The sequence below is a fragment of the Loxodonta africana genome, chromosome 10, assembly GCF_030014295.1.
Source record: "Loxodonta africana isolate mLoxAfr1 chromosome 10, mLoxAfr1.hap2, whole genome shotgun sequence".
NCBI lineage: Eukaryota > Metazoa > Chordata > Mammalia > Proboscidea > Elephantidae > Loxodonta > Loxodonta africana.
The window spans coordinates 6,292,631-6,308,696 of NC_087351.1; the positions used below are offsets into that span (position 1 = coordinate 6,292,631).

The 16,066-nt window shown below is 40.3% G+C and overlaps 1 protein-coding gene across 14 annotated transcripts in view; it reads left to right on the forward strand.

The window, feature by feature from the left end:
* Nucleotides 1-16,066, forward strand: part of CEP152 (centrosomal protein 152) — a 146,691-nt gene that overhangs the window by 93,865 nt on the left and 36,760 nt on the right. For 10 of the 14 annotated variants that reach the window (XM_064291998.1, XM_064292001.1, XM_064292002.1 and 7 more), the window contains exons 14-18: nt 2,293-2,421; nt 3,194-3,303; nt 4,054-4,182; nt 4,315-4,450; nt 14,632-14,817. In XM_064291998.1, coding sequence (XP_064148068.1) covers nt 2,293-2,421; nt 3,194-3,303; nt 4,054-4,182; nt 4,315-4,450; nt 14,632-14,817 — 690 coding nt within the window. The remainder of the gene's footprint in view (nt 1-2,292; nt 2,422-3,193; nt 3,304-4,053; nt 4,183-4,314; nt 4,451-14,631; nt 14,818-16,066) is intronic. The other 4 variants (XM_064292003.1, XM_064292004.1, XM_064291995.1 and 1 more) reach the window with 3 other exon arrangements.

Here is a 16,066-nt window from a genome sequence, read left to right on the forward strand (position 1 = left end):
GAGGTATGGCTGGGGTCTCTAGGTAGTGCTAATGGTTAAGTGCTCGACTACTAGCTGAAAGGCTAGCAGTTTGAACCCACTCAGAGGTGTCTCAGAAGATAGGCCTGGTGATGTGCTTCTAAAAGTCATAATCTTGAAAGCCCTATGGAGCAGTTCTACTCTGTACACATGGGGTTGCATGAGTCAGATTGACTCAACAGCAGCTAACAATTGCAACACCTCAACGAATAAATTGAACCTTGATATAGAATATTTTTTGAAATGTTGCAGAAGAGAGCTCAGAGTCAGGTATGTACAAAAATGAACAACAAATCAAGTAGGGTGGATATTTTTAGGAGTCCTGGTGGCACAGTGGTTAAAGCTATGGCTGCTAACCAAAAGGTCGGCAGTTCAAATCCACCAGCTGCTCCTTGGAAACTCTATGGGGGCAGTTCTACTCTGTCCTATAGGGTTGCTATGAGTCAGAGTCAACTCAACAGCAACAGGTTTGGTTTTTTTGGTTTAGATATTTAAAAAAATCTTTATGATCTTTACTTTGATTTGTTTTTTAATGTACTTCGGATGAAGGTTTACAGAGCAAATTAGTTTCTCATTAAACAATACACATATTGTTTTGTGACATTGGTTGCCAACCCCATGATGTGTCAGCACTCTCCCTTTCTCAACCTTGGGTTCCCCATTACCAGCTTTCTTGATCCTTCCTGCCTTCTAGTCTTAACCCCTGGGCTGGTGTGCCCGTTTAGTCTCGTTTTGCTTTATGGGCCTGTCTATAAACTTTGGCTGAAGGGTGAACCTCAGGAGTGACTTCAATACTGAGTTAAAAGGGTATCCGGGGACCATACACCTGGGGTTTCTCCAGTCTCTGTCAGACCAGTAAGTCTGGTCTTTTTTTGTGAGTTAGAATTTTGTTCTACATTTTTCTGCAGCTCTGTCCAGGACCGTGTGTTGTGACCCTGTCAGAGCAGTCAGTGGTGGTAGCCGGGCACCATCTAGTTGTGCTGAACATAGTCTGGTGGAGGCTGTGGTAGTCGTGATCCATTAGTCTTTTGGACTAATCATTCCCTTGTGTCTTTGGTTTTCTTCATTCTCCCTTGCTCCAGACAGAGTGGGACCAATAGATGTATCTTAGATGGCTGTTGACAAGTTTTTAAGTCCCCAATCGCTACTCACCAAAGTAGGATGTAGAACATTTTCTTCATAAACTATGTTATGCTAGTTGAGCTAGATGTCCCCTGAGACTGTGGTCTTCATCTTTATGATCTTTAAATGAATGAAGAACTCATAAAAATAAAAAAGGAAAACACTTAAGTGACAAGAGGAAAACGTGCAAAGTTATATAAAGAGACAAGAAGATGAAAAAACAAATGAACAGTGAAGACGTGAGAGATTTCACTCTGGTGGCAATAAAAGAAATGCAGACGAAAGCAACTGTTAGATTTCCCCATCAAATATAATGATTATTTGAAGATAATCACTGTTATTGGAGGTGAAGAGAGTTGGACAGACTCATGCACTACCTGACAGTGTGAATTTGAACAACCTCTCTGGAAAGCAATTTACCAAATTCTGTGATCAGTTTTAAAAAGTGTATCTATTGAATAAAATAAATATCTGTGAGTCCATACTAATATAAATACAGAAATAGAACAAATACTAAACTTAGTAGGTGAAAGTATAGCGAGAAATAGGGTATTTACATAGTCTCTAAGGATCTCTTCATAAGACACTTAGTAATTGCAAATGGATAAAAAGTAACTTTGGAATGGAGAGGCCTGGCTGACACCTCCTTAACCAACTGGCTAAAGGTGAACATCATCAGCAATGTCATGTGCATACCCTCAATTTAATAATGAAGTGACATCAGAAAGACCCAGACTGAGGAACATCCTACAAAATAACTGGCTAGTACTCTTCAAATATGCATAGGTTTCCAAGACAAAAACACACATGCACACACCAAGGAGCTGTTGTAGATAGGAGGAGGCTAGGGGGATATGACAACTAAATGAAATGTGAGATCGTGGATTGGGTCCTGGGCCAGAAAAAGGACATTAGAGGAAAATCGGAGAAATCTGTATAAGGTTTGTGAATTAACTAGATAGTACCGCATCAGTGTTAATTTCCTGGTTTTGATCATTGTACTGTGGTGATATTTGGAGAAGATGGGTGAAAGATAATATGGGAATTATTTGAACTATTTTTGCAATTTCTTTGTAAATGTGAATTTATTTAAAAAAGGTTCCTTAAAAAAATTTCAAAAACCTGAATAACTTTTAACTTCTTTTTAATCAGACTAAAACAGGTAGCTCAGAGATACCAACTAAGCAATTACGGCCTGACTCTTCTACTTCTGCCATGATTGTCAAAGATGATGTTCTGCGACTTACAGATGAAATTCAGGTTTTACAACAACAAAATCAGGTGATTAATTTTTTGTCTATATGTTACGAGAATTTTTGTGACTTCATTAAATACGAAATATGTAATATGTAACTCACAAAGACAGAGGCTTTGTGAGTTAGTAACAAGTTGATTAGTAGGCAATTATGGGTGCCAGTTATTTCCCTTTACTAGTAGTTCTTGGGCAGTGGTTTCATCAGGAGGTCAGTTAGAGAGATTTTAGTCTCCTGTCTGTATAGTAGCAAGACTGATAGAGGCTTGCTTCCCTCCTTAGCCAGGCTTTGACCCAAAAGTAAAACCTTGCTTATTTAGATCATTGCTGAAGATTATTGAATTTCAAGACTTACTTTAAGGCATTAGTTAGCCAATACTTCTGTGGTTGAATGTATTCATTCCATATATTTAAAATAAATACAAAATTTTAACTTGCTACTCCTATTAGAAAGCTTAGATTAGAGTCTCTTCTTTTGCAGGATTATGATAATGATATTATGCCAACTAACGTTATATGGAAGGAACCCTAGTGGTGCAATGGTTAAGCAACGGGTGCTAACCAAAAGGTTGGTAGTTCGAACCCACCAGCTGCTCTGCTGGAGAAAGATGTAGTAGTCTGCTTCCTTAAAGATTTACAGCCTAGGAAACCCTATGAGGCAATTCCACTCTGTCCTAGAGGGTAGCTATGAGTCAGAATCAACTCGATGGCAATGGATTTGGTTTTTTTGGTAATGTTATATGGCAGAGGATAAAAAAAGTTACATTACGTCCTCTAAATACTTTATTCTTTTGTACCTAGGAACTTAAAGAAACTGAAGAAAAACTGAGAAATACAAATCAAGACTTATGTAATCAAATGAGGCAAATGGTACAAGATTTTGACCGTGATAAACAAGAAGCTGTGGATAGGTAAGGTCTCCATAGAGGCCTAATGCCTGCCTCCCTGCCTCCTTTCCTGGACTCTTCTCACCCATCAGGAAGATTAAAGAGAAATGATGATGTGAACTCTCCGTACTGAAACCTTGGACTGGAGAAGATGCATCCTGGCTTCTCAGATTAGAATTTAGAACACGTTTCCATAGAAACAGTGTTATTTAATGGGTTGGGTTCTACAGCACCATTAAAACCATAGTTCACAGAAATATTACAGCTTCTGTTTTTTTTTTAAGGCTAGTCTGGGAATCAGACTATTCTTCTTCATAAGGAAGATATTTGTGGGAGGGGCTATGTCTTCCAAGTACCACATCGTAAACTTGGAAACAGACTTTTGGAACGTAACTTACTTGTGAGTTGGGTACTGTGAATATTTGTGCTTAGTATAGAGGACTTGGAATTTTGGAACCACATCCTCAATTATTTCCACTAATTTTTTTAGAAACAGAAGTTCTCAGTGTGGACTATTGTTTCTGTTTGAAGAACTGGGGCATTCTCACATCCTAGTTTCCAATTATTCTGTAGAAACATTTGAAGAAGGAAAGTTTTGAAACTACTCGTGAGATTATCTGTGGTAAATTAATCGTTACTGCCTTTGGTTGGGGGAAACCTATCTGACTTTAGTTAGTTTGCGTTAGAGAGCGATGAGAAAGGAGGAGGGAAAACCAATTCATGCCGGTGTTTCTAGGAATGCTGCGCATGGCCTTGATCTTTCTCTGTTTCTAGGTGTGAGAGGACTTACCAGCAGCACCATGAAGCCATGAAAACCCAAATTCGTGAGAGCCTATTAGCAAAGCACGCTTTGGAGAAGCAGCAGCTCTTTGAGGTTTATGAGGGGACTCGCTTGCAACTTAGGTGAGAATAAAAGAATGGCTGCCTTAAATATAAAGACTACATTTTCCTCTTCTGTTACTTAGAGGAAAATTGTTTACTTTGCAGCCTTGATTTTTTTCGTGGTTATTAAGTTTCTGGTTTTGTCTGTGCAAGGTCTGACTTAGATAAGATGAATAAGGAGATGGCTACTATGCAGGAATGTTACCTAGCACTGTGCCGAGAGAAGGATAATCTTGAATGGAATCTCAGGAAGACCATTGAGAAGGAGCAACAAGCTCAGGAGGAGAAGGTACAGTAGAAATTTTCTTTTCTCAGGCCTCAGTATTGTCATTTAAACCAATACACTTGCTGTCTCGTGAAATGGGGAAGGTTTACATAGAAGTCTCTTTACTTTTGACTATCACACTAATACAGCTCACAAAACACAGTAAATATTAAAATGATATTAAAACCTTAGGAGAAAAGGTTATATATATAGAGAGAGAGAAAAAAGAGTCCATTCTGACTCATGGCAACCCCATGTGTATCAGATTAGAACTGTCCTCCATGGGGTTTTCAGTGGCTGATTTTCAGAAGTAGACCACCACGCCCTTCTTCCAAGGTGCCTCTGGGTGAACTTGAACTTCCAGCTTCTCGGTTAGCTCCTGAGCCCATTAATCGTTTGTAGCATTCAGGTGTACTTTCTCTCCCTATTTCTGTCTCTCTCTATTTATATGTATATATGAAAATGACTACCGTTATAGATTTATTCTGTTTTTGTTGTCGTTAGGTGCCATCCTGTTGATTCCGACTCATAGTGACCCTATGCACAACAGAATAAAACACTGCCCAGTCCTGCGCCATCTTCACAGTTGTTGCTATGCTTGAGCCCATTGTTGCAGCCATTGTGTCAATCCATCTCATTGAGGGTCTTCTTCTTTTTCGCTGACTCTCCACTTTACTAAGCATGATGTCTTCTCCAGGGACTGATCCCTCCTGATAACATGTCCAAAGTATGTAAAATGTAGTCTGTGCTTCTAAGGGGCATTCTGGTTGTACTTCTACCAAGACGGATTTGTTCGTTCTTTTGGCAGTCCATAGTATATTCAGTATTATTCACCAACACCACAATTCAAAGGTGTCAGTTCTTCTTTGGTCTTCTTTTTCATTGTCTAGCTTTTCAGTGCATATGAGATGATTGAAAACACCATGGCTTGGCTTGGGTCAGGCACACCTCAGTCCTTAAGGTGACATCTTTGCTTTTTAATACTTTAAAGAGGTCTTTTGCAGCCGATTGGCCCACTGCAATACATCTTTTGATTTCTTGACTGCTCCTTCCATGGGTGTTGATTGTGGATCCAAGTAAAATGAAATCCTTGACGACCTCAGTCTTTTCTCTATTCATCACGATGTTGCATATTGGGCCAGTTGTGAGGATTTTTTTTTTATGTTGAGGTGTAATCCATACTGAAGGCTGTGGTCTTTGATCATCAGTAAGTGACTCAAGTCCTCTTCACTTTTAGCAAGCAAGGTTGTGTCATCTACATAACGCAGGTTGTTAATGAGTGTTCCTCCAATCCTGATGCCCCGTTCTTTTTCGCATAGCCTAGCTTCTCAGATTATTTGTTCAGCATACAGATTGTCATGGATTGAATTATGTCCTCCCAAAAATGTGCATTTATCAATTTGGCTGGGCCATGATTTCCAGTATCGTGTGATTGTCTTCTATTTTGTGATTGTAATTTTATGTTAAAGAGGGTTAGGGGACCTAGGTCGTGTTCCTGATCCAATGTAGAGGGAGTTTCCCTGGGGCATGCCCTGCACCACCTTTTATCTCTCAAGAGATAAAAAGGAAAGGGAAGCAATCAGAGAGTTGGGGACCTCATGCCACCATGAAAGCAGTAGCAGGAGCAGAGCGTGTCCTTTGGACCCAGAGTCCCTGCACTGAGATGCTCCCAGACCAAGGGAAAACTGATGACAAGGACTTTCCTCCAGAGTCAACAAAAAGGGAAAGCCTTCTCCTGGCACCAGCGCCCTGAATTCGGACTTCTGGCATACTGTACTGTGAGAGAATAAACTTCTCTTTGTTAAAACCATCCAGTTGTGGTATTTCTGTTATAGCAGTGCTAGATGACTAAGACACAGACTGAATAGGTATGGTGAAAGGATACTGACACACACCTTTCCTAACTTTAAACCATGCAGTATCCCCTGGTTCTATTCAAACGACTGCCTCTTGATGCATGTACAGATTCCTCATGAGCACAATTAAGTGTTCCAGGATTCCCATTCTCTGCAGCGTTATGCATAATTTGTTATGGTCCACACAGTCGAATGCCTTGGCATAGTCAATAAAACACAGGTAAACATCCTTCTGGTATTTTCTGTTTTTAGCCAGGATCCATCTGACATCAGGAGTGATAGGCCTGGTTCCACATCCTCTTCTAAATCTGGCTTGAATTTCCGGCAGTTCCATGTTGATTTTCTGCTGCAGCTGCTTTTGAATGATCTTCAGCAAAATTTGCTTGTGTGTGATATTAATGACATTGTTCGATAATGTATATATTCGGTTAGATCACCTTTCTTGGAACAAATGTATATATGGACCTCTTCCAGTTGGTTGGCCAGGTAGCTTTCTTCCAAATTTTTTGGCATAGACGAGTGAGCACTTCCAGGACTGCATCCAGTTGTTGAAACATCTCGATTGGTATTCCGTCAACTCCCGGAGCCTTGTTTTTCGCCATTGCTTTCAGTGCAGCTTGGACTTCTTCCTTCAGTACCATTGGTTCCTGATCATATGTTATCTCCTGAAATGTTTGAATGTCAACCACTTCTTTTTGGTATAGTGACTCTGTGTATTCCTTTAATCTTTTGATGCTTCCTGTGTTGTTTAATATTTCCTTCATAGAATCCTTCAGTATTTCAGCTCGAGGCTTGAATTTTTTCTTCAGTTCTTTCAGCTTGAGAAACGCCAAGCATATTCTTTCCTTTTGGTTTTCTATCTCCAGGTCTTTGCACATGTCATCATGATACTTTACTTTGTCTTCTCGAGATGCCCTTTGAAATCTTCTGTTTAGCTCTTTTACTTCATCTTTTTTTTCTTGTTGTTTTAGCTACCCGATGTTCAAGAGCAAGTTTCAGAGTCTCTTCTGACATCCATTTAGGTCTTTTTTTCCTCTCCTGTCTTTTTAACAACCTCTTGCTTTCTTCATGTATGATGTCCTTGATATCATTCCACAACTTGTCTGGTCTTCAGTCATTAGTGTTTAATGCGCCAAATCTATTCTTGAGATGGTCTCTAAATTCAGGTGGGATATATTCAAGGTCGTACTTTGACTCTCGTGGACTTGTTCTAATTTTCTTCAGTTTCAGCTTAAACTTGCATTTGAGTAATTGATGGTTTGATCTGCAATCAGCCCCTAGCCTTGTTCTGACTGATGATATTGAGCTTTTCCATTGTCTCTTTGCACAGATTTAGTCGATTTGATTCCTATGTATTCCCTCTGGCAAGGTCCATGTGTGTAGCTGCTGTTTATGTTAGTAAAAAAAGATATTTGCATTGAAGAAGTTGGTGGTCTTACAAAAATCAGTCATGCTATCTCTGCCATCATTTCTATCACCAAGGCCATATTTTCCAACTGCTGATCCTTCTCTGTTTCCAGCTTTCTCATTCCGATCACCAGTAATTATTAGTACATCCTAATTGCGTGTCTGATTAATTTCAGACTGCAAAAGTGGTAAAAAATCTTCAGTTTCTTCATCTTTGGCCTTAGTGGTTGGTGCATAAATCTGAATAATAGTCGTATTAACTGGTCTTCCTTGTAGGAAACCCTAGTAGCATACTGGTTAAGTGCTACAGCTGCTAACCAAGAGGTCGTCAGTTCAAATCCCCCAGGTGCTCCTTGGAAACTCTACGGGGCAGTTCTACTCTGTCCTATAGGGTCGGTTTGAGTCAGAATCGACTCATTGGTGGTGGTTTTTTTTTTTTTTTTTTTTTTTGGTTTTCCTTGTAGGTGTGTGGATATTATCCTATGACTGATGGTGTTGTACTTCAGGTTGGATCTTGAAATATTCTTTTTGACAATGAACGTAATGCCATTCCTCTTGAACTTGTCATTCCCGGCATAGTAGACCCTAAGATTGTCTGATTAAAAATGACCAATACCAGTCCATTTCAGCTCACTAATGCCTAGCGTTTTGATATTTATACTTTCCATTTCATTTTTGACGACTTCCTGTTTTCCTAGATTCATACTTTGTACATTCCACATTCCAGTTATTAATGGATGGTTGCAGCTGTGTCTTCACATTTTGAGTAGTGCCATAGCATCAAATGAAGGTCCTGAAAGCTTGACTGTACTTTGAGGAGGCAGCTTTCTCCCAGTCATCTTCTGAGTGCCTTCCAACCAGGGGGGCTCATCTTCCAGCACTATATCAGACGGTGTTCTGCTGCTATTCATAACATTTCCACTGGCTAATTCTTCCCAGAAGCAGACCACCAGGTCCTTCTTCTTCCCAGTCTGTCTTAGTATGTAAGCTCAGCTGAAACCTGTCCGCCATGGGTGACCCTGCTGGTATTTGAGCACTAGGGGCATAGCTTCTAGCATCACAGTAACACACAAGCCTCCACAATATGACAAGCTGACAGATATGTGAGGGAGATTTCTTTTAGGAAGGAAAAAAAGAGTTCTAAAAACAAGCAAGAGGTGGGCCACAGCGGCTTCGTGCCTGAAACTTGTGGATCCTCATTTTGCATTGACTTGTAGACTCCCCAGGAGACCCTGCACAGTCCTGAGATGTTTCCCTCTGACTCATTCTTCTCTCTACACCTAACTCTGCCATTTTGTTTTGTTGAGGAGATGGGCAGGAGTTTGAACTTGGGCCTCTCATTGTAGGGAAGGTGTGGATGTGGAGGACCTGCAGGAAGTTCCAAGTGTTAGAGTGGCCTCTTTCAGAGCAGCTCTCCCTTCCCAGGGAAGCTGGAGGGCCGCAGTGTACTCTGACCTGCCGTTGGTGAGGGCCCAGCAGTAGAGTCACGTGGAGCCAGCAGTCACCCCTCCTTCTCTCCCTGTCCTGGAGGGAACCTCATCCAGGCACAGCCTAACTCTCCCTCACACTTTGGACCAGTCTGCAAACCACAGTTTGAAAGCTGCCTGCCTTAAGATTAGAAAATATTTGTAAAGGCTTGGACAAGTGTTCTACACAGAGGCCTCTGAATAAGTTATATTAAAACCAAACTATTGCACCACTGACTTCAAAAGAAGAGTACAGAGCAGGTGAGGAATTTAGTTCATTTAACATTTTGATTATTTTTGAATACTAATATGGTGAAGAAACATGCCATGTATACGTATCATAGAGTGAAAAAAGAACTTCTAAAAGGAGCCGTCTTAGTGCTGGCAGTGTAAAATCTAGAAAACCAAACCAAACCCGATGCTGTCAAGTCAATCCTGACTCTTAGCTACCCTACAGGACACAGTAGAGGTACCCTATAGGGTTTCCAAGGAGCAGCTGGTGGATTTGAGCTCCTGACCTTTTGGTTAGCAGCTGGGCTCTTAACTACTGCACCACCAGGGGTACTATAAAAGCTAGAAAGGATCTTAGATTACCTCAAATGGAGGATTTAGCTTTCAGCAATGTTTAAAGAAAATAGGGAGAAGAACTCTAGTTTGATTCTTTTCTTTCTTTATATTTATATATATACACACACACACACACAGGCACACACATTGATAAATATTCCAGGAATATATTTTTTGGTATTTCAAAAAAATGAATGTAACTGTAAAATTGGATCTTATATAATAAGTCAGTTGCAATTAATAGCTACCTGAGATTATTATTTTTGCTCATGAGTGTTTATACACAGGTGCAAGAAGAAAAGTCAAAACTATTTGACTCTTCAAAATTATTTTTTTCTTTTTTAAAATTTAAAAACAGTAAATTTAGCTGAAGAGAATGACAACACACAATACAAGAGAAGCCAGCACAACTGGACTAAACCAAAAGCAAAGAAGTTTCTTGAATAAACAGAACACTTTGAAGGCCAGCATAGCAGGGGCGGCAGGGGTTTGGGGACCATGGTTTCAGGGGACAGCTAGGTCAATTGGCATGATAAAATCTATTAAGAAAACATTCTGCATCCCATTTTGGAGAGTGGCTGGGGTCTTAAACTCAAGCAAGCGGGCATCTAAGATACATCGATTGGTCTCAACCCACCTGGAGCAAAGGAGAATGAAGAACACCAAAGACACAAGGTAATTATGAGCTCAAGAGTAAGAATGGACCACATAAATCAGAGACTACGTCAGCCTGAGACCAGAAGAAGTAGATGGTTTCTGCCTGCAACTGATGACTGCCCTGACAGGGAACACAACAGAGAATCCCTGAAGGAGCACGATAGCAATGGGATGCAGACCTGAAATTCTCATAAAAAGTCCAGACTTAATAGTCTGACAGAGACTAGAAGGACCCCACAGGCCATGGCCCGCAGACCTTCTGTTAGCCCAAGACTGGAACCTTTCCCAAAGCCAACCCTTCAGACAGGAATTGGACTGGAGTATAAGACAGAAAATGATACTGGTGAGGAGTGAGCTTCTTGAAACAAGTGGACACATGAGGCTATGTGTGCAGCTCCTGTCTGGAGGGGAGATGTGAAGGCTGAAGGGGACAGAAGTTGGCTGAATGGACACGGAAATGCAGGGTGGAGAGAAGGAGTGTGCTGTCTCATTAGGGGGAGAGCAACTAAGAGTATATAGCAAGGTATATATAAGGTTTTATGTTTAGAGACTGAGATGATTTGTAAACTTTCCCTTAAAGCACAATAAAAACTTCAAAAAAAAAAAAAAGAGTAAAACCAACTTTTTTCTTCTGGTGTACAGCTCTATGAATTTTAACACAGGTTTAGAATTATCACGAGCCCTGGTTGCTCACTGGTTAAGTGTTCAGCTGCCAACCGAAAGATCAGTGGTTCGAACCCATCATCCACTCTGCAGGAGCAAGATGTTTCCCTAAAGATTTACAGCTTTGGAAACCCTGTGGGGCAGTTCTGCTCTGTCCTATAGGGTCCCTATGGATCGGAATCGACTCGACGGCACTGGTTTTTGGGTTTATAGATTCGTCAGGATACAGAACAGTTTCAGCATCTAAAAAAACTCTCTCATGGTATCTCTTTATAGTTACATTCGCTGGCCGCCACTGTGTTTGGTCTTTTCAAAAATGCATAAATGGAATTATTTACCATGTAAATTTTTGAGACCAGCTTCTTAATGCTCAGTGTGTTGTCTTTGAGGGTGATTCATTCATTCTGTTTTTGTGTGTATCAAGAGTTTGTTCCCTGTTGACTAGTAGTCCACTGTATGGAGGTACTGCAATTTGCTTATCTATTTACCTAGGACATTTGGCTATTTCCAGTTTTTAGTGGTTATGAATATTATTGTTGTCAGTTGATGTAGAGTCGGCTCCAACTCATTACAATCCTAACAGAACAGAACAAAATGTTACCGTCCTGCGCCATCTTCACGATCATCGGTATCTTTGAGGTCATTGTTGTGGCTGCTCTGTCAGCCCATCGCATTGAGAGTTCCCCTCCCTCTTCTTTCCCTTTGTTTAAAGTCAGGTTTATTGAGATATAATTGCCGCAAAGTAAAATTCACCCTTTTTGGTTGTATGGTTGAATTTTTTTTAATTGTACTTTAGATGACGGTTTACAGAGCAAATTAGTTTCTCATTAAACAATACCCATATTGTTTTGTGACATTGGTTGCCAACCCCATGACATGTCCACACTCTCCCCTTCTCTACCTTGGGTTCCCTATTACCAGCTTTCATGTCCCCTCCTGCCTTTTCGTCCTTGTCCCTGAGCTAGTGTGTCCGTTGAGTCTCGTTTTGTTTTATGGGCCTGTCTAATCTTTGGCTGAAGGGTGAACCTCAGGAGTGACTTCAGTACTGAATCAAAAGGGTGTCCAGGGCCCCTACTCTTAGGGTTTCTCCAGTCTCTTGTCAGGCCAGTAAGTCTGGTCGTTTTTTGTGAGTTAGAATTTTGTTCTACATTTTTGTCCACCTCTGTCCAGGACCTTCTATTGTGATCCCTGTCAGAGCAGTTAGTGGAGATAGCCGGGCACCATCTAGTTGTGCTGGACTCAGTCTAGTGGAGGCTGTGGGAGTCACGGTCCATTAGTCTTTTGGACTAATCTTTCCCTTGTGTCTTTGGTTTTCTTCATTCTGCATTGCTCCAGATGGGGTGGGACCAGTGGAGTATCTTAGATGGCCACTCACAAGCTTTTAAGACCCCAGATGCTACTCATCAAAGTAGAATGTAGAACATTTTCTTTATAAACTGTTATGCCAGTTGAGCTAGATGTGCCCCAAGACCGTGGTCCCCAGCCCTCAGCCCAGTAATTTGGCCCCTCAAGAAGTTTGGATGTGTCTGTGAAGCTTCCATGACTTTGCCTTGGTCAAGTTGGCTGACTTCCCCAGAATTGTGTACTGTCTTACCCTTCACCAAAGTTACCACTTATCTTATTGTCTAGTAGTGTTTTTTTTTTTTTTCATTTTTGCCGACCCACTACTTTACCAAACATGATGTCCTTTTCTAGCAGTTGGTCTTTCCTGATGATGGGTCCAAAGTAAGCAAGTTGAAGTCTCCTTGTCATTACTTCTGCAGGACATTCCGGTTGTATTTTTTTTAAGATGGATTTGTTTGTTCTTTTGCCAGTCCACAGTGTGTTCAATATTCTTCACCAACACCATAACTGAACTGCATCAATTATTCTGTTTTCCTTTTTTCATCGTGTAGCTCTTTTGCATGCATAAGAGGTGATTTTGAAAGACTATGGCTTAGGTCAGGCGCACCTTAGTCGTCTAAGTAGCATCTTTGCTTTTGAAAACTTTAAAGAAGTCTTTTGCAGCTGCTGCTATAAACAATTTTGTGTGAACAAAATTTGATTTCTGTAGAGTAAATATTTAGGAGAGTGATTACTAGGTTATATGGTATATATGTGTTTAACTTTATAAGAAACTACAAAGGAGCTGGATGGTGCAGGCAGTTTGCAATCAGCTGCTAACCTAAAGATGGTAGTTTAAACCCATCCAGCAGCTCCACAGAACAGAAGACCTGGTGGCCTGCTTCTATAAAGATTACAGGCAAGAAAACCCTATGGAGCAAGTTCTACTTTGTCCCAATGGGGTCACTGTGGGTCAGTGTCTAACTCAATGGCAGTTAACAACAACATACAAAACTGCAGAACCATTTTGTAGAGCGTCTGTACCATTCTGTTTTCTCACCAGCAGTGGATGAAAGTTTCGTTTTCTCCACATGCTCTCCAGAACTTGATATTGTCAGTATTTTTTTTTACTATAGACATTCTAATAGAAATGTAGTGGTATATTATTGTAATTTTAATTTGCCTTTCCCTCCTGGCTATGTTTTTTTTTTTCGTGTGTTTTTTTGCCTGATACCTTCTTTGACGAGGTATCTGTTCAGGTCTTTTGCCCATTTTTAAATCAGGTTGTTTATTTTCATAGCATTGAATTTGAGAAATTATTATGCATCCTTGACACAAGTCCTTTGTCATGAACCAGAAATAATGCCAGAACAGGTTCTGTTGCTGCATGGCTTTGCCTGAGATGCACTTCTCTGCTGGTCTGGTCTCATTGCCTCAATGGGTCCTCCCCTTAACCTCCTGATGGAACTTGCAGAAAACTGAAAAACAAACAAAAACAAACTCCCATAGATAATTTGATCACTTAGCGGAGTTTTATTTGCAATGATAGAACATAATGCAAGGGATTCCAGTTTTAAGATCAACTGGGTTCCTAGAATAGAGAAGGCTATATGAATAGTTCAAATTATTAAATTTCGAATTGACAGTTCTAATAGGATTATACTTTAGTTTTGATAATTTTTTTTTCTTTGATAATGAAGGAAACCATCCTGATTTATTACAAGGTGTAGAGTTTTAGAATGGAGCTATAATCCTTGGCTTATCTCAAATACAAGGCTTTTAAAAATATAAATCTTTTCTGGGCTGTGATACCTGATTAGTCCCATGATAGGTAGGGCCTCAGCTCTGCAAGGAGCAAAAATGTCCGTTTCCTTTGTTTGAAAGAGTATTTGGTCTTCTGGGAGTACCTTTATTGTATTAAATGTTTTGTTAATATAGTCATCCTTACATTTTTTTAATCCAAATATTTAAGGTGTAAGCAGCTCTTTACAAGACAATTTAGTCAACGGATTGAGTTAGCATGTTATCGTTAGGTGCTGTAGAATACGCTTCCGACTCCTAGCGACCCTGTGTACAACAGCAGGCAACATTGCTGCGTCCCGCTCCGTCCTTACGGGTTACTGTGTTTGAGCCCATCATTATAGCCACTGTGTCAGTCCATCTCCTAGTTAGTGTGTCTATTGTGTTCATATAATCATTATTTCATAAGTTTAGCCTGGAGACTATTAGTGTTATACAGTGATATTTACTTGAATTTTATTTAAAGAAGCAGCTTTTGGAAGAGAGAGAAGAGTATGTAAGCAAACTGCAGGTGAAACTTGGAGAAAAATATCATGGTATTCTTATGATGGAAAAGGACAAGTGGCAGAAAGAACGAGAAACTGATATTAAACAGAAGGTTGAAGCTGAAGTGATGTTAGCCAAAGCACACTGGGAGACGGAACAGAAGGAGGTGTGGGCTAAAATTTCTTTCCGATTATTATGTTAAAAAATGTAGTATTAACTCTGTTCCTGGCATTTTAATTGCCAAGTTGATGCATAATCGCCCCTTTCATGTCTCAGAATTGGGCCATTAGTAGGTTACTATACCAGTTTTACTTAAAAAAAAAATTTCCCCCCTTGATTTTTTAACCTAGTTCAGGAGTCAGCAGGTTTTATGGTACTCTTTTGATCCCTCTAAGTGAAACCATGACCTAATCTCATATTGTGAAATGATTCTGAACAGTGCATACAATTTTTGGCGTAAATAATCCACGCTACGGATTAGAGGAAAGAAGTGATGACCGGGCAGTCTCAGAAGCATGACACTTACTTCCTTGATTGCCTGAGTAGAAAATGAGGTCAGGACGTGCTAATTGTTTCCTAGAAAGTTAGCAACCAACTTACCACCTGAGAAACTTACTGGGAAATGAAATAAATTCTCCAGTTTACTTAAACAAGAATCTTCTGTCCCCAGTAATGCTATTAATTGGAGCCAGTGCTAGCTCAAGATAGAATGGTAGACCACTGTCCTGTCTTCTGGCCTCCCTGCTCCTCATCTCCTACCCCTCCCCCCAAATGCCATTTCTATTAATCTAGTGCTGGCACCTGAAATTAAGTCTCCTATTCATTTTTTAATATAAAAATATGTAATCTGTATGGTATAAAACTAATTCCCCTAGTCAGTTCATTTCCAAGGAAATGAGATAGAGAACTGTTTTCATGAGAATGCCAGGAAGGCATGAGCTGCTACACAAAGGACCATTTCAAGTAAAGCAACACAGTCAGGGGCTCTGGGGGCCAGGAAAGCAGTATGTGAACTCTGAGTCCCAGAGGACAGAGAACAGGAAACGGGAAAAGTAAATTTTGATCCTTCCTGGTTTCCCTAAGACTGATTCTGTGTCGATCTATCCCAGTGCACTGCTGAAAGTGGAAAAGAATCCTAAAGTCGTTCTTCCAGTAATGCCTCCTCTGGGATGCACGGCCTGTGCAGTGGGTTTTCACATCACAGGAAGCGATGACCATCTTAGGTTCATTAATTAGACTTGCTGTCGCCTGCTTTGTACAAAGCATGGTGTTTATGGCAAAATATGTATTACTAATAGCAAAAAAAAAAAAATTTTTTTTAAGTCATTTCATCTTTGCAGAGGCAATGTCAAAGCTTTCAGAACGTTGCGCCTTGAAAGCAAGAGAGCCCGACCTTACACAGCGTACGTGAATCT